The sequence below is a fragment of the Dama dama genome, chromosome 12, assembly GCF_033118175.1.
Source record: "Dama dama isolate Ldn47 chromosome 12, ASM3311817v1, whole genome shotgun sequence".
NCBI classification, from domain to species: domain Eukaryota; kingdom Metazoa; phylum Chordata; class Mammalia; order Artiodactyla; family Cervidae; genus Dama; species Dama dama.
In genome coordinates this window covers 37,705,281-37,726,674 of record NC_083692.1, presented here as the reverse complement: position 1 = coordinate 37,726,674, position 21,394 = coordinate 37,705,281, and the positions used below count along the sequence as shown (strand labels likewise).

At 50.0% G+C, this 21,394-nt stretch overlaps 1 protein-coding gene and 3 non-coding genes across 11 annotated transcripts in view; 3 read left to right on the top strand and 1 right to left on the bottom strand.

Moving 5' to 3' along the window:
• Positions 1 to 1,834: 1,834 nt before the first annotated feature.
• Positions 1,835 to 1,906, bottom strand: TRNAH-GUG (transfer RNA histidin (anticodon GUG)). The gene has a single exon. It is a non-coding gene; the product is annotated as a tRNA-His (tRNA).
• Positions 1,907 to 1,944: 38 nt separating this feature from the next.
• SHF (Src homology 2 domain containing F) overlaps positions 1,945 to 21,394 on the top strand; it is a 29,673-nt gene continuing 10,223 nt past the window's right edge. For 6 of the 8 annotated variants that reach the window (XM_061157048.1, XM_061157047.1, XM_061157053.1 and 3 more), the window contains exon 1: positions 11,704 to 12,207. In XM_061157048.1, the coding sequence (XP_061013031.1) occupies positions 11,704 to 12,207 (504 nt within the window). Of the gene's footprint in view, positions 2,336 to 11,703; positions 12,208 to 19,135; positions 19,259 to 21,394 lie in introns of those variants that run through there. The other 2 variants (XM_061157051.1, XM_061157054.1) reach the window with 2 other exon arrangements.
• On the top strand, positions 2,566 to 2,637 carry TRNAH-GUG (transfer RNA histidin (anticodon GUG)). The gene has a single exon. It is a non-coding gene; the product is annotated as a tRNA-His (tRNA).
• TRNAH-GUG (transfer RNA histidin (anticodon GUG)) lies at positions 4,132 to 4,203 on the top strand. Its single transcript has one exon. It is a non-coding gene; the product is annotated as a tRNA-His (tRNA).

Below are 21,394 nucleotides of genomic sequence, written 5' to 3'. Positions count from 1 at the left end.
AGGCCAGTGTCTCTAGCTCTCAGCTTTGCCAGCCTAGAAACTCCACATTTTGTCAGCACACCCAGAGATAAGCAGACTGAAGGGAAATGAATCATACCAACTAGACTCAAGGGTCTAAACCAAATGGCAACATAAGAACAAACACCAACTAATCAGAAACTTGTTCAGAGCAATGCTTTTCCCTGCAGGAATGTCTACGTGGGCTGGTGTATCATTACCAAAAGTCTGTTTTATGGGCCTGAAATCAGAGCAAGAGGAATCGAGTGAGGGGATATTGTGTCATTTTGATAGCTGGATACACCCATCTCCAGGATATCTGTATATCTGCCAAGAAGGTCAGCAGTCAGAAGCTAAGAGAACACATTGCCCCTCTGTTAATCTTTCTGCACCTGGCAACTTTCTGTTCAGCTTTCTTTACTACATTCCTGACCTCAGAAGACACTTCAGTTGCCTCGGATTGGACGTGAAAGGCTAAAATGGGTTACATCCAATGGTGTATGTTTGTGGGTTTTATTTTCTTGGTTGACTCCTTTTGCTCTTAGAAAGTGACTGTGCCAGAACTTCTCTCCACGTTCTGAGAGCAGCTCATTGCCCAGCACTGAAGCACCAGCAGGAGAGGAACAGGGGGTTGGAGGGAGGGCCACTGGGGAAAAGCCAGATCCTTTCATTGCTTCCTACCCTAACACCTTATTCCAGGTTGCAGATTTTAAAACCTGTATAGTTATTTAAGTGGTCAGAGGAACAGAGATTGTCACATTCCTGTTGGCTGGTTCTTTTTCTGCTGGTGATGTTGATTTTCTATATGGACAACACTTAAATCAGTGTCCAGAGTCGGGCAAGTTTCTCCGGCTCACCTTTCCTCATTCCATTCTCTTGTGACCTGAGTTGTCCTGTTGCGTGGCTTTACACTCATCAAATTTAGGGAAGTGGCAGTAAGGAGACCTGGAAAATTATAGCACTCCACAGTCTCCTGCTTTTACAGGGTTCAGTATGCCTTTGTAAACAGATTGTCAGTAAAGAGAGCACAACCCCACTTCTTCCTGACTTACTCTGCCACTCCCCGCTCCCCGCCCCGCACCCCCCTCCCCCCAGGTCCTCTGGGAGAAGCTGGAGGGACTCATTATTCACTGAGTCCTACGCCATTCCCTCCTTGACATTGATACAGCCGCTGCCCAGCCACCTGAAAGCCAACTCCAAAACTTACTTCCGTTTGCCCATTGCCAAATGGCAGACTTAAATTAGCTGAACCTGGATAAAGTGCTCACAAAACAAAGTAACGAATAATATTTGCTTTAAACCTGAGGTAGGTTAGGGAAAAAAAAAAAAAAAAATTCTCAAGGAGAAAAAGCCCTCCCACCTAGAAGGCTGAGGAGACCGAGGCCACAAACTCTCTTCCGCAACCTCATAGTGGCTACCGGTACCAATCCGTCCAGAGCGCCCAGATTTTTCGCTAGTCACAGTGTATTGTCTAATCTGCACGCTTCTAATTCTTAATAAATGTTTGCACAGTGTTCCTATAATCCCTGCACTCCAAAGTATTGACTAGCAAGTGTGAGGCTTTTTTAGAGAACCCAGTTTATCATTTCACCACTGATAGCAAATGAGGAAAGAGATTGAGTACCAGACGGAACAACCTCCCCAAATTAAACAGTCTTATAACACAGAAGATGACGGTTGGCCGACTCACTGAAGCCCCTGGGTTCACTTTTTGCCTAGTTATTAATATAATTTCAGCCCTGACCTAATGTCAAGAAGCAGTTAGGGAACAACCGCAGAAGAAGACGGCTTCCCAAGTCTAAAAAAAGACGTCCCTGCCGTGCCATTGTTGCCACAATGCCGTGACTCGGATTCGAACCGAGGTTGCTGCGGCCACAACGCAGAGTACTAACCACTATACGATCACGGCGAGCTACTGGGACGCCGCGAGTAACGCGTCATCCAGTGTCCTCCTCGTCTAGATGGCCATCGCAGCCTGCCCAAGTCGCTCATTATCGGCCCCTCTGGTTCTGGCACAAAGCCTGAAGCGGAGTAGAGGCTCCGTAGACTCCGGGCCGAAGTCTCTGTTGGTCGTCCGCCTGGACCGTGAAAGTACTTTGCAAACTAAAGGACCCCTGGGACGCCGGGCCTGCGGACCGGAATCTCACGCAGCCTGAAGGGATGTGAGGCCTGCGCCTGCAGGTCGTCCGAATGGCGGCGCCGGTCTCCTCTTACACCCCTTGTGCCCTGGCGCTCGTGCTGTCTGAACAGGCTCTGGCTGGGAATGGGGCTGTCTCTTAACTCTCACAAGAAGGAAAATCAGTTCGGGGCCACAGCACAACTTCCTTCGAGATGCGGGGTAAGTAACCCCAAGACACCTCGCACCGCGATAGTGAAGCGGTGGGATCTGATCCGCGGGTGAGTGCGGACTGATATTGAGACAGCTGAAAGACAGTGCGCCTGCGTACGCACGGGCAGCGAGGAGAGGTTTGAGATGGGCGGGCACCAGCAGTGTCACAGCCAGGGGGCGGGGCTTTAAACAGAGAAGAGCTCAGGCGAGAAGTGAGCGACACAAGTCCCCAGTAGCTCGCCGTGATCGTATAGTGGTTAGTACTCTGCGTTGTGGCCGCAGCAACCTCGGTTCGAATCCGAGTCACGGCATTGCGAAAGCAGTGGCACGGCAAGGGGGCTGCATTTTAGCGTTCTCCTCCATTTTTTTTTTTTTTTTTAAATCTTCAGTTTGTGACAATTTCCTCGAAAATGGATCCCAATCCCCTTGTGACAGAAACGATATTTACGCCAGGTCTGGCTACACTGGATTTCGAAAGAATATAGGCTTCCGCTTACACTGGGCTACACACGTTATCCGGCACAACCCAAACAAAGCACAGAACACTCAAGAGGCAAAGTGCTAAAATTGACATATGTACAAATTTCCATAGCGGCACTGGAAATGGGCTTCCGGTAATAGAAGTCTTCGCAGAAGAAGTGACCTTGGAAGTAAGGCAGAAAGGGAATTTGTCAAGCAGCAAGCAGCCAGGATAGTCTCGTGAGCTAAGGTCTTGGAATGGAACGAAGAGAATTCCTCTTTGCAGGTCTTCTTTTTATCTCATCCCCATGACGCTTACAGACCCTGGTCTGAAAGGTAGTATTAAGCGCTTCTCAAGGACCTGTTGAAAGCAAGTAACTAAGAAATGGAAACGACACTAAGGGAAGTCCACAAGATGAGCTGGAAAAGGCTCCGTAGTCGAGGGGTTTGGGAAGAGAGCTAGAGGAGTGAGACTCCATTCGGGTTTAGCAGGATCCTTCCGGCTGTTCTGCAGGGTGGGAAGGGGGGCAGTGATTAGAGCAGATGACAATGGAGAAAGATGGGTTGTCCCTCTGGATTCACTCATTAGAACCAGTGGCACGTTCTCAGTTTAGCAAAAAGCCACTGCCTACTGTGGACTCAGCCTGGTTCTAGGCGCCGTGGGGACAAGAGCTCCGATGTATCCAGAAGGAAAATCGGGCTCCCTCCCTGCTGCGCCCAAGGACACAACAGAGGATGGCACCGGGTCGGCGGAAGCACCGGTGAGCGGACGAGTCAATGCCGTCGGGGGAGCAAGGGAAGCAAGGAAGGGGGTGCTGCAGATGAGGGGAGCAGCAGGTTGAGATACATTCACGGAGTCCCTTCTAAGTGGCCAGTTCAATTCTGGGGTGTTCTCCTTCAGAGGCACCGTTCGGCCACTCGGGGAATCAACAAGGAGGAGAAGCCCTGAGGAGCTCCCCTCTGCCGGTCTGCGGTGCTGGAAGGGTCTCGAGGGCACAGCAGACGGGATTCCTCCAAGGAAGACGAGTTACACAGCTTGTGAACATTCTGAGCTCCGGTCAGTCCCGTCCCTGGACTGCCCAAGTGGTACCCCCTAAACTCCCACCTCCCTTACATGGAACCCACTCTTTCCTACTGCATCACCACCATCTCGGGTAGCTAACGGACCCAAACTGGAGAGAACCGGAGTAACTGGCAAAAGAGCAATGCGCCTGCGCATTCTCAGACTCGGCTTTAGGCCTGAACCCGCCCCATAGGTGGACCTTTTGGTGACGTGCGGAATGGGAAGGCCTATAACTGTTGAAGAAGACAATCCGAAAGCTCTCCTGACAGGTCTCCGGTAGCTCGCCGTGATCGTATAGTGGTTAGTACTCTGCGTTGTGGCCGCAGCAACCTCGGTTCGAATCCGAGTCACGGCATTGTGGCAACAATGGCACGGCAAGGAGGCTCCACTTTTAAATTCCTTTTCCCACTCTAGTCCACGGCGTTTTATATAAATCATAACTCACTTTTTTGAAACGAAACGCTGCATCTCTCTACTTTGAAAGCTGAACCACATGTGATCGCCACTTTCAATAATTCTCATTTAATCCTCTGAATACAGCATTAGAGCAAACAAATTGTAACCCTTTCCCTCCTGAAAAAAATTGAAAATCAGTGTCAAAATCATTCTCCTATACCAATAAAACAAAGACCCTGTGGCCTCGCGATTTCTTTCCTTCTCATGCATTAAAAAAAAAAAAAAAAAAGTGTTCATTTGCAAATAGAGAATTCAAAGCACAAGCCCAGTGAAAACTGTCTCCCTCTCATTCTTCACCCTATCTAAGCAATCATCGTCAGTTTCCAATGTGTTTTTCTGTGGCAGTCTTTGTATAAATAAATATTTGTATATGTATGCGTGTGAATCCGAAGTCGCTCAGTTGTGTCCGACTCTTTGCGACTCTACGGAATGTAGTCCTCCCTCTGCTCTGTCCATGGGATTCTCCAGACAAGAATACTGAAGTGGGCTGCCACGCCCTCCGCCAGGGGATCCTCCGGACCCAGGGACTGAAACCTCCTCTCTTGTATCTCCTACATTGGCAGGCGGGTTCTTTACCACTTAGGGTCATCTGATACATGTATGCACATATATTGTCCCCCTTGCTTCTTGCATGGTACAGGTGACATCTTCTCTTCCTCCTCACCCCCAGAAATCAGACTAAACTTGAAATCTTAGATTTGCATTGGTAGCCTATCTCCCTCTACAGGAAGACTATACATACCCTAGGGGGACTCTCCACCCACCTGATTGAGTCCTTTTTCACCCCAGGCCCAGTCTCCTGGTTGGGGAGGGTGGAACTCTGTTTGGGTTGATAAGATAGGGAAAGGAATTCCTTACCTTGCTTATAAAAAACGTTTGGATGGGAGCCTGGACTTTGCTGGGAATCGGCCCTCTTTTGATTTAAGGTTGGAAGGTCAGATTGGAAGGTCAGAATTCATTTGGAGACCCTCTGGAGGCAGGAGGAGGAGGGGTTGGATGGCATCACCGACTTGATGGACATGAGTTTGAGCAAGCTCTGGGAGTTGGTGATGGACAAGGAAGACTGGCATGCTGCTGTCCACGGTGCCACAGAGTCAGACGTGACTGTGCGACTGAACTGAACTGGACTTCCATTTCTTCCTTATCTTATTGTCAGAATCCAACTTAAATCACAAACCACTCAAGTTAGAAAATTCAAGTTCAGTGAAGGTAGAACTGAATCCTACTATGTTTGTGTTCCAAGAATACAGCCTCCCCATAAATATTTGAACAGAGATATCTTATGGAGTCCATAAATGAAATAAGTGGCCCAGTTTGCTGTATGGCTGCATTTTAAGTTGTATTCTTGCAACACAGAACCATGTTATTTTTATACCAGACAAATACAAAATATGGCTCAAATGAAGCTTCATCTACATGTAGAGTATCTAAGGACAGAATTCATATATTTGGGATATGTTTGTCTTCTCAAGGTTGTGGACAGAGATGAACACAAGGCAAGGCTGGAGACCAAAAGCAAGGGCCAGACTTAGAAGAAGACAAAACCAGAAGGAATGAGAGCTCAGAATGGAACTGGGCATTCAAAGGCAAGCAAATAGAAGTAACGACATCCCACGCAGTACCCAGCAAGGGAAGTGAGCACTAAAGACTAGGCTTTGGGACATGTGCAAATTTAGCAGGTTAAGGGAGGAAGAGAGGATTTGTCTTGAGAGAAAAGAGAACAGTGTCATTTTAAGAAAAGTTTGGGAGAAGAGGGTTTTAAGCAGAGAGGAGGTCAGCAGACAGGAGAAAGGAGAAAGAGAAGTGAGACAACGTCACCGGTCTTAACACATAAAAGTCGTTGACTTTTAAAACCTTCTGTGAGAGCAACAGTTAGAACTGGACATGGAACAACAGACTGGTTGCAAATAGGAAAAGGAGTACGTCAAGGCTGTATATTGTCACCCCACTTATTTAACTTATATGCAGAGTTCATCATGAGAAACGCTGGACTGGAAGAAGCACAAGCTGGAATCAAGATTGCCGGCAGAAATATCAATAACCTCAGATATGCAGATGACACCACCCTTATGGCAGAAAGTGAAGAGGAACTAAAAAGCTGCTTGATGAAAGTGAAAAAGGAGAGTGAAAAAGTTGGCTTAAAGCTCAACATTCAGAAAACTAAAATCATGGCATCTGGTCCCATCACTTCATGGCAAATAGATGGGGAAACAGTGGACATAGTGTCAGACTTTATTTTTTTGGACTCCAAAATCACTGCAGATGGTGATTGCAGCCATGAAATTAAAAGACGCTTATTCCTTGGAAGGAAAGTTATGACCAACTTAGATAGCATACTAAAAAGCAGAAACATTACTTTGCTAACAAAGGTCCGTCTAGTCAAGGCTATGGTTTTTCCATTGGTCATGTATGGATGTGAGAGTTGGACTGTGAAGAAAGTTGAGCGCCAAAGAATTGATACTTTTGAACTGTGGTGTTTGAGAAGACTCTTGAGAGTCCCTTAGACTGCAAGAAGATCCAACCAATCCATCCTAAAGGAGATCAGTCCTGGGTGTTCATTGGAAGGACTGATGCTGAAGCTGAAACTCCAATACTTTGGCCACATCATGAGAAGAGTTGACTCGTTGGAAAAGACCCTGATGCTGGGAGGGATTGGGGGCAGGAGGAGAAGGGGATGACAGAGGATGAGATGGCTGGATGGCATCACCGACTCGATGGACATGAGTTTGAGTGAACCCCGGGAGTTGGTAATGGACAGGGAGGCCTGGCGTGCTGCGATTCATGGGGTCGCAAAGAGTCGGACATGACTGAGTGACTGAACTGAACTGTGAGAGCAAACGCATAATGTGGAAAATGTGTAACAAGAGTCAGAAAAAATATATATATTCTTTGCCCCAATAACTCCACTTTTGGGAATCTTGCCAAAGGAAATAATCCTAAACTTGGAAAAGTTATCCACATAAAGATGTTTGTTACAGTTATTTAGAAGGGAGGAGAATGGAAATAGCCTAAATGCTCAACAAACAGAATGATAAACTAAGGTATGTTCATTTGATGAGATATTAAATAGCCATTTTTAAAGTACAAAGTCAACTTTTAGCTGCCATCTCCAACAAAAGGGAGTAAGACTCCTTTAAAGAAACTGATGATAAGTACAAGGACCGCAGACTGGTAAGTACAAGTTGTGTCTGGAATATCTTACGTGAGAAAGCAAGTTAAGTGTTTAAAGACTGGCAAGACCAAGTCAACAGAATCCAGAAGCCTCTTGAAAGGGCTCCTACTGGCCCAATTTAGGACAGTTTTGAGCATTAAAAAAAAAAAATGATGGTAATGGATTATACCATATTAATTTTTTTTTTTTTTTTTTTACTAATTTTTGAGACCACAGGGATTGGTCGGAGGGGTGGGGGAGAGGAGAAACTCTCTCTTTACAGAAGAATGCCAGATAACAAATGCAGAATGACAGAATTAGAGTCATCTTTTGCAATCCCCAGTGTAATAACAAATGTAAGCATAGATCATCAATGGAAGCTAAGACCACTGGGTAAAACATGTTGGGAGCTAATAATCTTAGGTTATCACACCAAAACTTACTCTAAACTGTGAAATGGAGAAGTCTGATGGACTCCAGCTTAACCAAGTGATCACGTCTAGCATCGCCAGTAAAGGACAATGAGCAGTATTGACTGACCTGCCAGTGTAACACACTGGAAAGTCCACATCATCTCAAATATAGTGGTCTTTTTTTAAAAAAAATGTCAAGCCTGAATCTACTCATGAGGAAACTATGAAAAAATGCAAAATGTGTGACAGTCTACATGACAACTGCCCTGGACATTTCAAAATGAGCAATGTCATGAAAAACAAACTAGCAAGAAAAAAAAAAATGGGAAATATTTCAAGATTTTAAAGAGAGTAAAGAAACAAACAGTGCAACAGGGGGAACCTTGGTAAATCCTGAATCAGGAAGGAAAAAAATCCCAAATATATATATGTATGTATGTACACAGTCGCTCAATCATGTCTGACTCTTTGTGATCCTATAGACTGTAGCCTGCCAGGCTCCTCTGTCCATGGGATTCTCCAGGCAAGAGTACTGGAGTGCTTGCCCTATCCTCCTCCAGAAGATCTTCCTGACCCAGGGATCAAACCCACATCTCTTGCATCTCCTGCAATGACAGGCTGATTCTTTACCACTGAGCCACCTGGGAAGCCCAAGTAAATGACATTGGCGGGGAGGGGGGCGGGGATGGAAAAAAATTGATATGGACTGTATAATAGACAATGCTATTAATGATAATGGTTTGTGGCCCCGTAGAAGAATTCCTTATTCTTAGGGAGTGGCTGCTAAAGTATTTAGAGCTGAAGCATCATTACAACTGAAACTTGCATTAAATCGTTAAGGGGGAAAAAACGCTGAAGGGATAGAACAAACATGGCAAAATGTTAAAAAGTAGTGAATCTAGGTGAAGGGTGTACAGATTTCCCCTGTACCTTCTTTGAATTCTTCTGTAAGTTTGAAATTAAAAAAAAAAAAAAAAAACTGGAAGAAACTAAAGCTTTCATAATAAAAACAGGGAAATTATGCAATGTTCAGTGAAAAAATAAGGATACAAAATTGTGTATACCACAATTATAGCTATATAAAAATAAGAACAAGAGAAATAATCTTTATTCATTTCAACATTTGTTAAGCTCTTGCCACACGACAGGCTTTGCACTAAGTGATGGGAACACCCCGATCCCCTTTAGAACCCTGAATCTATGGTGCAATGCTTAACATGCTTAAGTACAAGACTTTGGATCTGGCAAACTCCACCCAAGTCTTGAGGGCCTCACCTCTGTATCCTTGGTTCCTAGCAAGCTACCTGGCCCCATGAGGTGCTCAACAATGCCTGATTCTGAAAGTGCATTAACAAAAGTTTAAGACAAAAGTAAGTTCACAGTGTACATAAAGTATTAGAGCTTTTTAATTATCATTTAAACTATCCTTATGATATCCTCCCCCATCCTCATGTGACTTTACTTCCTAATCTTCCTCACTATGAGTTCACCCCTTCTTAATGGTATGCTGGTTCACTCAACCCATGCTGACCTCTTGGCTTGGAATGACCATTTACTCCTTTGCTTCATCTGTCCACACCCTACCCAGTTCAGGTCTACCCCCTGTGTGAAGTCTGACAACTTTTGTGCAGACTTGATTTGATTCCATTCCTCTGAGCTGTCAGCAGCTTAGCTCCGTATTTCTTAAACATAGGTGGCTTCATTTGACACCTACCATTGTAAGCACTTTATAGTTTTCAAAGCCTGTTCCATCATTTCCATCATTCCATGTCCATGATTTCCCCTAATCCTCACACGACAGTCATCATGCCCTTTGCAGATATAAGGAAGGTAAGAATCAGTGGCAAGAGGAGGGTCTTGCCGTTGATCCTGAGATATGTCTAGAGCCCACAATTACTGTTAAACACCTGGTGATTGAGGAGACCCTCCAATATGAATCTACTGGATCATTCTTCTAGAATTTATTATCTTTATAATAAATAAAGATATTTATTTATATCTTTGCTTTGTTAGTCAATTTTAAACAAATATTTATTTATTTATTAGGTTGCACTGAGTCTTCAAAATTGTTGCAAAATCTTCAATCTTCATTGTGGCATGCAGGATCTTTCAGCTGCAGCATGTGGAATCTTTAATTGTTCCATGTAGAACTTTTAATTGTGGCATGTGGAATCTAATTCCCCGACCAGGGATGGAACCCAGATCCCCTGCTTTGGGAGCACAGAGTCTTAGCCCCTGGAAGAGTCTTAGCACCTGGGAAGTCCATTAGTCATATTTGAAGCTGCATATTTTTATGATGTTCATGATATTTTCTCTATTATACCTCATGAAACCAGACACAATATGAGACATTTCAATACCTCCTACAGTTCTGCCCCTCAAAGTGTGGTGGGAGGACCAGCTGCATCTGTATCACTTGGAAGCCTGTTAGAATTCCACCGAAATTCCATCCCAGCTAGACCTACAGAAACTTCAGTTTAAAACAAATTCCCCCCAAAAATAAAAAATAAATAAAATAAATTCCCCAGGAGATTTGTGTTCATTTTATAGTTTGAGAAGCACCATCCTGTAACACCAACTAGAATATGCACAAAGCAGAAACTCAACAAATATTTTGAGGCCTCGGGCCCTAGGAATCCTACGAGATTCTCAGTTTTGCCATCACATCTTACTCTACTCCAGTTTTGAGCCTCCTTCCCCTTGAGGCCTCAGGTGGCTCTTTGCTCCCTCACAAAGCAGATATGAGCCTAAGAGTGAGGGAGACGTTGAGGTGGTGTCAGAGGGATGGATGCTGATGAAGTGAAGCGGCTGTCTTTCCAACAGAGTCAAAAGCAAGTGTTGGAGTCGGGCCTCAGGGCTACAATATTTCTGGGGAGAAATTGGCTTTATTTCTAAGACAAAAATGCCTATCGCTTGAGCATCCGAGCCTCTGGGGATTAAGGGGTTTGTGATAGACAACACTGGAACTGTTTCTAGACTTGATTTATTGACTTGTCTGTTTCTATTCTGTCACTAATCTGACGGACAAGGAAACCCCGGACACGAAAGGATTTCTGCGTGTTTGAGCTCTCTGCCATCAGGGTTGGGTCGACCTGCTCAGAGTGGGTGAGCTCAGGGGTGGGAGGCGTTTGTGCAAGGGCTGTTTGCCTGTGAGGAGGGCGTGTGTGGAAGCCACTCGGGAGAAGTGGGTGCCTCTAGGGAGCTGATTGTCTGTGATGTGAGATGTCCGCCTGGAGTGGGTTAGAGTATGTGCAGTGAAAGCGGTTGGATGGGAGAAGGTAGGCGGGGCTCCCATAGCAGCATGCCGAAACCCGGTAGTTACAGACTGGTCCTACTGAGCAGCCCTCATCTCGGCCCCCCACCTCTGCCTGCCCCCAACCCCAGCTTTTCCTCCGAGGATAATATTTCCCAGTTGGGAGGCCTTGGGGAGGGGCAGAAGGCGCCGGAGGGCCAGGAATTCAGGAGTCTAAGGACTCCCCTCTCAGGGTCGCGCTAGGTGGGAGTTGGGGGGGTGGGGTGGAAACAGACGTGGGCAGGTGAGCCCCTGCAGGGACAGGAGTGCCGACACGTGGAGGATTTATCCTCAGTCCATCCTCAGGAGTCGGATGCCCTGCCTTGGGGTCGCCACTTCGCGTGTTCGGCGAGCACACAGGCTGGAAACCCGTCCCCCTCCTCTCCGTGGGGCGGGGGGGAGGTCGACCCCTTTAGGTAGCGGAACCCCGCCTCTCCCTTGTTACCGACGAGCCCCGCCCCCTCTCGCCGCCCGGCGGAGCTCCGCCCCCTCCCCGCCCCCCGCCCGGCCACCACTCTCCCCTAGCTCAGTCTGGCTGGCCCCATGTTACTGAGCGGAGCTCCTCCGGCCGGCTCCGGCCCGGGGCCGAGGGCACAGGGGAACGCGGGGGGCGGCCCGGCGGGATCGCGCCGCGGCGCCGGGGGTGCAGGAGCCGGCCCAGGAGGGGGCGGCAGCGGCGGAGTGGCCAAGTGGCTCCGGGAGCATCTGGGCTTCCGCGGGGGGGGCGGCGGCGGCGGCGGAGGTGGGGGCAAGCCGGCGCCCCCCGAGCCGGACTACCGCCCCCCCGCACCTTCTCCGGCCGCGCCCCCCGCACCTCCCCCGGACATTTTGGCTGCCTACCGGCTGCAGAGGGAACGTGACTTCGAAGACCCCTACTCCGGGGGGCCGTCCGGCACCGCTGCCCTAGCCACCCCCGCCGCCCCCGGCCCCACGCCGCCCCCGCGCCATGGCTCGCCCCCCCACCGCCTTATTCGGGTCGAGACCCCTGGCCCCCCAGCTCCTCCGCCTGAGGAACGAATCTCTGGACACCCCGCCAGCAGCGACAGGGTGAGTGCCACGCCGGGCAGAGGGCTGCCAGAAGGAGAGGTGGTCGGAGGTCTGAGGCTTACGAGAGGGACAAAGGTGGCCTGACCGGGGCCGGGCTCCTCGGTGTCACGGTTCCTGGCGGACACGATCTTAGTCTCTGACCTCGGGGCTCGGAGGCTTCATCCACCTTTGTTCAGATTCTCGACCTTCTAATTTGGGACGTGCGCCCCAAACTGCCTCTTTCCCTTATTATCGCCCCGGAACTAGTGACCCTCCCCCTCCCAGGCTCTGCTCTCCTCATCACAGCCCCCGCAGCCTAATTAGGGAGCCTTTTTCTAACGGAATTTGAGCCCCGCTTCTCCCCAGTTTATGGCCTTTCAGCCCTCCGGGAGCAGCAGCTCACTGCCCTTTGATCTCTGACCCCTTCCCCCCAGGGCAGAGTGAGCGCGAAGCTCCTTCCCACCTCCTGTTAAGAAAGCCCAAGCATCTTTGCAGGTGCTAAAGCGCCAGGAAGGAGGTGAAGGCTGGTTTTCTCCCCGTGGACACAGCAAGAGCTGACTTTTGCCTTAATCCATGGTACTGGAGACGGGTGGACTGTTGAGCAGGGTAGACTGTTGTTCTTAGCAAGCCAGAACCAGCAGTATGCATCTCTTCACCAAGAATGCTGACCACTGAGGTACAGGCAGGGCCACTCCTGTTCTCCCTCCCTATCTCTCCCCAGGTATGGGGACAGTCAGGCTTTCCTGGTGGCTCAGTGGTAAAGAATCCGTCTGCTAATGCAGGAGACTCGGGTTTGATCCCTGGGTCGGGAACATCCCCTGGAGAAGGAAATGGCAACCCACTCCAGTATTCTTGCCTGGGAAATCCCATGGACAGAGGAGCCTGGCGGGCTGCAGTCCACGGGGTCACAGACACGACTTAGCAACTAAACAACAACAACGTGGGGGCAGTCAATGCTCAGAACCTGTTGCCCAGAAGGGGCTAAGCAACTGAGCCCACTCCTTCTCTCTTCTTGGCCTTGTCCTCCCAGTGTCCATTCTAAGGATGGCTAGAGCTTTTCATGGATCTTCAAGCTTAGGGCCCTCGCCATTCCTGAGAACATCTATTGTGGCTCAAAGCCTCAGGTAGAGGAACCACCCCCGGCCCAACTCATGTGGCCTGAGAGCTGAAAGCCATCCTCAGGCCCCTGTGACCCTAAATTCTAGGAAGATGACTCTGTGGGTGGCCCTGGCTCTGTTGTTCCTCGTCACTGACCTCTGGGAGCTTGCTCTGGGGCTTACTCCCCTCTCCTCAGCAGAGAACACTGTTTTCTTTGATTGGAGAGCAAAGTTGCTGTCTGAATCCATTGGCTCCAGTGTTGAGGTTTTCAGCTGAAAGTGTGATGCTGTTCTGCCCAGTTTCCGGGGTAAGAGAGATGTGTCGGGGTCAGAGAGAAGCCTCAGGAATGTGAGTTATTTTTCCCTGAGTTCCTGCCATGGGGCACAGCTGCCCATCCTGGGCACAGACCCTTTGCCTGCAGAAGGCGGCTGTGTCCCCACAGCCTAATGGAGTCCCATTAGGCTCCTCTTCTTCCTAATTTTCCCTGTTGATGATGGTGGTGGTGGCGGCAGTGGCTTTGTTCTTTCTATTGACCTCTCCTCCTATTAGTCTCCTCCTGCCTGACCATTGCCTCTGGGCATGTGGGCCTGGACTGTCCCTGGCTCTCCTCCTCTCTGCATCCTCTTGGAATGGCATAACAGGCTGCCCACCAAGCCATGGGCTCCTCCTAGACAAGGACCATGTCCTCATATTGTGTCTCACAGTGCCTGACACAGAATTTGGCATAAAGAGGGGTGGTGCATAAATAAGTCCTGAGTGGTGACTGTGCACTGCCATAGTGACCTGAGGGTGAGCAATTCCCCTAACTAAAGCTCCCCATGTCCATATTCTCACAGAGACCCCAAGGAAGGGGCTGTGCCCACACAACCATGTGGAAACCCACAGCCTCTTCTCATCGAGGGCATCCATCCTTCCCCCAGTCGGCTCTGTGATCTGTGGGCTAAGTGGTGTCTGACTCCTTTGTCAGCTGTGGGGACAGAAATGAAAGGAGCACTCGGTGGTTTAGTGGGTGTGTGAGAAAGACTCAGGAAGCTATCTGAGCTGGCCCCAGGGCAGGGAAGCTGACCTGGGGCCGCGCCCCCCGCCCCCCCCCCCCGCCCCCCCCGCCTCCCCAATTCAGAGAGAGCAGCTCCACCCTTTCAGGAACAGAGTTTGGATCTTCTTAGGAAGAGCCCAGACTGCACACCTGAGCCCCTCACCCTAAACCCAGGTGGCGGCCCATGCCTGCAGAGCTCGCACAGAGTTGTGGCTTCCAGATGGTGAGCCAGCCTGGCCCCCTGAGCTCCTGCTCAGTCGGTGTTTCTGTTCTGTGTGGCTGCTTTCTCCTTAGTCTCTGTTTCCCCTCCTCTTAGCCCTGCAGGTCCCCTTGGCTTGTTGCTTTTGGGTCACTTCCTAAGGCACGATGAAGCTGGGCCCCAGGTTTTGCCTTCGGCTGGCTCATTTCTCTCCTTCTGCAGCCCGGCAGCTGGTGCTGGGTGGGTCAGAACCCTCTGAGAGAGGCTGGATCATGAGGTTTGAAGAAATGGGTGGAAATGCTTCTGTGATGAGCCAGAGAGATTGAAGGGGAATGAGCCCAGTGGATGTGGGGTCAGGAGAGAATAGGCCTTCAGACAGGACCCTGAGAAGCCTGGGGGCTCAAGACCATTTGCCTTCTCCCCATGCAGGGCTCTGGCTGCTGGCCCACCCTGAGACCCATGGCTGCAGTTGGCAGGGGTGCACGGGTGGCCATCTGGGCAGGCCTGACAGGGCAGGTGTGGGAGCAGCAGGAGCCGCGCCCTGCACCAGGCAGGCAGGGCCTCGCCATCTGGCTGCAGGAAGGCTCCCTCTTGGTCCTGGGCCCTGTCTGGCCATCAGGCTGTGTGCTCTGGCAGAGGGGCTAGAGAGCTATGCCTTCCCTTGCTTTGCTCCCTTTTCTCAGACCTTCAACAGGAAAAACCTGATCTAATTAGCAAAGGGGGCTGGGGATGGGAGAGGGGCCCTGATTGGATGAAGCTTTGAGTTGCCTCTGACCATCTGCACAGTGTGTCCTTTGCCTCCATCATGCCAAGATGTGTGAGAAAGACGGACAGAGATAGAGAATGAGAGTGAGAGCAAAACAGAGGTGATGTGAGCAATAAGACAGGCACCTTGTATGAACTGAAACTAAGGTTCTTGTCCCTCCTAGCTCACAGAGGGGCCGCTAGGGTTCACGAACCTCCAGAAATAGTGTGCAGATATTTGGGTGAGCAAGCACTTTTCTGCGAAAAGGCTCACAGCTCTCCGGTTCTCATTGGTGTTCGTTCGCAGGGCCCAAAGTATTAAGAACTTTGAAAAATAGATGCTATACCTCATAGATGATTTTCATGTGGACTTGGATCCTCCAGGCCCAATTTGGAAACGAGTGAACAGATAAGCAGGAGGAAGGAAGTGAAGGATACATTCTGGGTGCCAGAAGATGAACAAGCTGTGCCTGCCCTGGGGTTAGGAGGGCAGGTAGGGGCCCTCCCTTGGCCAGTGTTTATGGAGTGTTTGAGTATCATTAAATGACACTGGCCCAGGCACCACCTGGGAGGCCGAGGTCTTGCCTTTTTTGGGTTTGTTTGCTTTAATTTTCCTTCTTATGACTTGCACAGAATCTGTTTATCTTACACCTGTCCTCGTGTCCCCAGTGATGGAGGAAAAGAGAAGGGTCTGGGTCAAGGGACCCCTGTGGACTGGTTAGACCTCTGAACCCTCTGCAGCCCGGGCTGGCCATCTGTGCTGCCATAGGTGCGTTGAGGAGGGCTGAGGCCCGTGGCCACTGTGGGATGGTGTGGCAGGCCTGTCCACTCTCTCCACTACTGTCTCCTCATTCTGCGACACTCCCTCCTCTGGAAGACACCTGTGGCTTGTTGGCCAGTGACTCAGTGACACCGTAGCCCTGGTGCTTTCCCTTTGGGAGCCAGGAACAGGCAGGAGCCTGTAACCAGAATGGGAGTAGCTGGCTGGGGTCCCGGACTTGGAGAGCCAACACCAGCTGCCCTCTCTGGAGAACCAGTGTGGTATGATAGGAGAGCAGAGAAGGGGCCCAGACCCTGCATACAGTGAGCCTGTCATGCTTCCACAGCCCAGGGCCCAGCCCTGTAGCTTCACAGCACCTCAAGGTGCTTCTTCTCTCTCTTGGAGCTTGTTTTGTGTGTGTGTGTGTGTGTGTGTGTGTGTGTGTGTGAGTGACTGTGAGCTCCTGAAGGATCCCGAAATTTGTTCTTTTCATATCTAACAATGTAATCATGGACATTCACTGAGCCTCTACCTCGTATCTAGCACTGTTTGAAGCAGCTCATGTATACTAGACCAGTTGATCCTCACAACAACCCTATAAGGACAAGTCTGGTCTGTTATTATTCCAGCATTACAAATAGGGAGACCAGGAATGTTGAGTCACCCTTACTTGGTTTCATAGCTAGTTAGGAAAGCTGAAAGCTGACGTTCCCAATGGGCAGCCTGATTCCAGACTGACTACCAGTATCATGCATGGGACCTTTGCACCTGCCCAGAGGATCCCTGCAGAGAGAGGAAGTGTCACTAAGCATTTGCTAATGAACAGGGGAAGGAGACTCTTAAAGAAGGAATGAGGATTGCATTCTGTGCTGAGTTCACAATTTCCTGAATGCTGAAGGCCGCACTTGCCCCTGAATCCCAAAGTGGCCTCAGACAGACCTTGTAAGAGTCTTACAAGGGTTAGTAGCAAGGGTTAGTTAGTACCTGTCTGTGATGTTTGAATGTTTTACAGGCATGGCATTGCTTTGTGGTTAGAAAAGGATAATAACAGATTTGCTTCATGTGAAGGCATTTCCCTGGCAGATAATATTGGGAAGGGCATTCCGGTAAGTGGGAACAGAAAGTGCAAAAAGTTTGATCTTGAGGAAGGTAAATATCAGTAGTACACCATTTCTGAAACTGACAGATTTTCAGTGGAAAAAGGATTTCATAGTTAAAATAATTTGGAGAAATGCTGAATTAGACAAAATTAGTTTATTCTTTTGACTGTAGGACTTCTCATAGCCTTTAACATGCTAAGGTGTATATTACATCTACAAGTAGAGGAGGGAAGATGCTACATTTCCCAATTCTTCTGGAAAATCTATGGCAAGGCACCGAGAGTCAGGAGACCTGGGTCTCTGACTTTCTTGTCTCCACTGCTGCAAACTGTGCACCCTGGACAAGCCTGGATTCTGGGGCCCCAGTGCCTGTATACAAGAGATTATCATCAGGGCTAAGACTGGTGGAGCACTGACTCCATGCCAGCCTCTGGGCCAAACACTTTTTGTATTCATTGTCCTCTACCCAATCCTGTGAGACAGATACTAATACCACCCCATTCCACAGATGAAAAGACCAGAGGCTTCCAGACATTAAATGTAAATGAAAGAAATAGAGGAAAGGGACAGTGGTAGACTTTGGAGACTTTACAGAGCCCAAATACTGTGACATGTGACCCCTTGCTCCCCTGGCCTTAAGAACCGCATGGATTGGCTCAGGAACTCCTAGCAGGGTCCAGCTGCAGAGTGGGAGGGTGGAAGCAGATGGTGGGCCTGCCAGCTCCCTCAGGAGAGGCCTGGGCAGGAAGGAAAGGCAGAGCCCGACAGCTACTTTGGGAGGGGGCACTGCCCGACTCAACAGGCGCAAGAGCAGGATCTTGGAGCCACCCTGCCAGATGGCAGGAGGGGAAGGAGACCTGGTTGGCAGGGGGCCCTCTGGGCAGCAGCTACTCACCTATGAGTTTGGAAATATTTCAGCATTTCAGCAGCGTTCCAACTACAAGAGGGTTTGCCTAAATATCAGCCCCGGGTTTTAGGTACCTTCTCTGTCCATTCCTTCCTTCTGCCCTTGAGCCAAAAGCTTTGATCCCCATCAAATATCCATTCTCCTGACTGGCTGCTCCCACAGCCCCTACTGGTCAGTCAGTTAGAATGAATGGGGGTCTGAGACTTGGTGTCTCTCCAGAAGATGGAGTCTGGGGAGCACGAGGCCTTTTGAGCATCCAGAATGCGCACTGAGCAGCTACCGTGTGCCAGGCTGATACCATATACTACAGTGAGCACGTCAGAGTCGGGTAGAGGGCCCATAAAGTAAGTCGTGGTGGAGCAAAGGTGTCAGAAGCCGGCAGAGGCAGCTTTCCCACACCTGAGTGGTTTGCCTCCTCACGGGACCTGGAACCACTGGGAAAGCAGGTCTGGTCTCTGATGGGGGTCCCCCATGTCCAGGGCAGGTGCTTATCCTGCCAACCTCCCAGCAGGCGTCTCTGCTGCTGTTCCTGATCCCGGTCCTGTGGGTGGCTTTTCTGGGCGCCCCCGCCTAGGGTGAGGGCTGGGGCTTCCTGGAGCAGGTATAGAGCCAGGAATGGAACAGAGGAGCCATTGAGCTGCCCACAAAGCTGCCACCTGGGTGCCCGTGGGCCCTGCGGGCTGGTGCTGTGGAGGCCGACGCCAGCCTGGGAGGGGTCACAGCACCTGGCCCAGGCTCTGGTGGGAAAGGCCGGCCTGCAGCTCTGACTGAGCTTGGAAAGCCGGGGCATGGGGGCTTCCGTGGAGTTGGCGAGGAGGGGCGTGGGGCTTGGGCCAGGTGCTCCTGCTCCCAGAGCAGTTTCTGGGGACTCATACCTTCTGTCTGACTCCTCACCCAGATTCATGCTTCCTCTTCTGAATGAACAAGGAAAAGTGCTTCCTTTGTCCTTTCTTCCTTCCTGTTTATATGAACTGATTCAACACATAATTACTGAGCACTTTAGGCATTGGGAATTTAGCAGTAAACATGGTTCCTGCCCTCAGGAAGTTCACAAGAAGACAGATAAGAAGACAGTATATACTACACAAGAAGACAGATAAGACAGCAAGAAGGCAGATAAGAAGACAGTATATGCTACACAATGTGATGATAGCCCAGCACAGAGCCCCTAACCAGACCTGGCGGGAGACTGACTGGAAGGCTTCTAAAGAGAAATAAGCTGATCCAGGTAATCGGAAAGCCTTAAGATAAGAGAAAGAGATTATAGAGCTTTCAGGTAATGAAGTGACCTGAAACTTCAGGGAGGAAGAGAGAACCCATAGAGGGATGTGGAATCTTTACATTTCTTTAACTTTGGACTTTTATTTTTGGCACTGGAGAGCCATTGCAAGGTTTGTTGATTCAGTTACTGTTGAGTAGCTGCCACGTGTGAACATGAGGCTAGGTGCCAGCTCAGGTGGGTACCCAGTGGGCTGGCCTCAGAGCCCCTTGGTTGAGTGGGTCGGACTGTGGGTACCTATTGGCCTGGGATGAAGCAGCTTGGGTTGAGAGTGGATTTCTTTTCTCAACTTGTTGGAGAAAGGAGGACTAGGAGTAGAGGCTCTGAGGGGAGCTAGGCAGTGATGTAGAAGAAACACTTTATTTTTTGGTCACACCATGCGACATGCAGGATCTTAGTTCCCCAACCAGAGATCAAACTTGTGCGCCTTGCATTGGAAGCGCAGAGTCTTAAACACTGGATCACCAGGGGAGTCCCTAGAAGAAACATTTTTCTAGTGCCTACTGTGGACCAGGTGCTTATTGGAGCTGGAGAGACAAAAATGACAAAGAGGTCAGGTTACAGGATGAGCTGGTGGAGGTGATGGGATGATCTGAGATGTGGGTCTTAGGGGCAGGCAGAGAGATACAATGGAGATAAAGGAGCTGGGGGTCTTGACTGGAACGAGGTGAAACGAGTAGGAGCTGGAGAACTGAAGGATGAGAGTTCAGCTAGGAGCTGTTGGGATGCATGTCAAAGACCCCTGGAGGGGCCTGTAGGAGTGCTGCTGCTGCTGCTGCTAAGTCGCTTCAGTCATGTCTGACTCTGTGCGACCCCATAGATGGCAGCCCACCAGGCTCCGCCGTCCCTGGGATTCTGCAGGCAAGAACACTGGAGTGGGTTGCCATTTACTTCTCCAGTGCATGAAAATGAAAAGTGAAGTCGCTCAGTCGTGTCCGACTCTTAAGGACCCCATGGACTGCAGCCCACCAGGCTCCTCCATCCATGGGATTTTCCAGGCAAGAGTACTGGAATGGGATGCCATTGCCTTCTCTGAGTGCTAGGAGTGCTAGGAACCTGCAAAAAGGGGTGTCTGAGGTGGAAAGTTTTTTTTCTTCATTCCACCTTGCTAGGGGTCCCAGATCCTATTACCCAGGCCAGGCTGGTCATCCCCACAGCCTCCCTGCCCAGCTGACTCCCAGAGTTCTGATCTGGACCAGAACCAAAGTCTAGAAGAATAGGGGAGAGGTAGGAGCAGCCCCTCCCCTAGGCCGCAGGCCTCACAGCTACCTCTCGTCAAGGCCCGGCATCCCGGTGTGCAGTGCTCCCCTGGGGCTGTTGGCACGGGGCGGACTGGGCTCTGTGTCTGCCTCAGCGGGTCCCCCCCACAGCCTGTGCCCAGCTTGGAGAAAGGCTCTATTGTCCTCAATGAGCCCCACCCCAGCACCGTAAGCTCTTCTGCAGGGTGTGTGGTTGCGATTCACTCTGCCTTGACTGGAAGCAGGAACAGAAGGGTGGCCATGAGCCACTTGTGTGAGAGAAAGGGGCAGCTTGAGTGTGGAGGGCCAAGGCCAGGGCTATCCTGTCCCTGCCCTCCAGGAGCCCAGAGGGGTTCCGCAGAGCCCAAATCCTGGTTTTCTCAGGGCTATCCTAAGGTGGTCTCTCTGCCAGGACAGCCCAAGATGCCTGTGGTAGCAGGTTGGCAGCATGATTTTGCACAAAGGGCACAGGTTCCAATCCTGGTTCCTCCGCTTACCTGGAACAGACTTGGGTATGTTGTTCCCTACCTGTCCTGAGCCTCCATTTCCTAAAAATGGGGATAATAATTCCCATATGGCATTGTGAAGGGTGTTGTGAGGATAAACCAGCCAACCGTGACATAAAGTCAGTGCTCAGCCCTTCCTTCCTTGATGGTCAGCAAATATTTCAGCATCTGGGAGTGCAATGGTAGACATGAACCAAGCTAATTGCCTAGTTGCCTGCTGTTCCCTGCTTATTCTTAGGATGCTCCCAACACCTTTATAAGCAGGTCTCTGAATTAATTCCCTCTGTTAGGTCATCTGATCCTGCCTGGACTCTGAGGCAAGCCTTAAGGCCCAGAGCCTT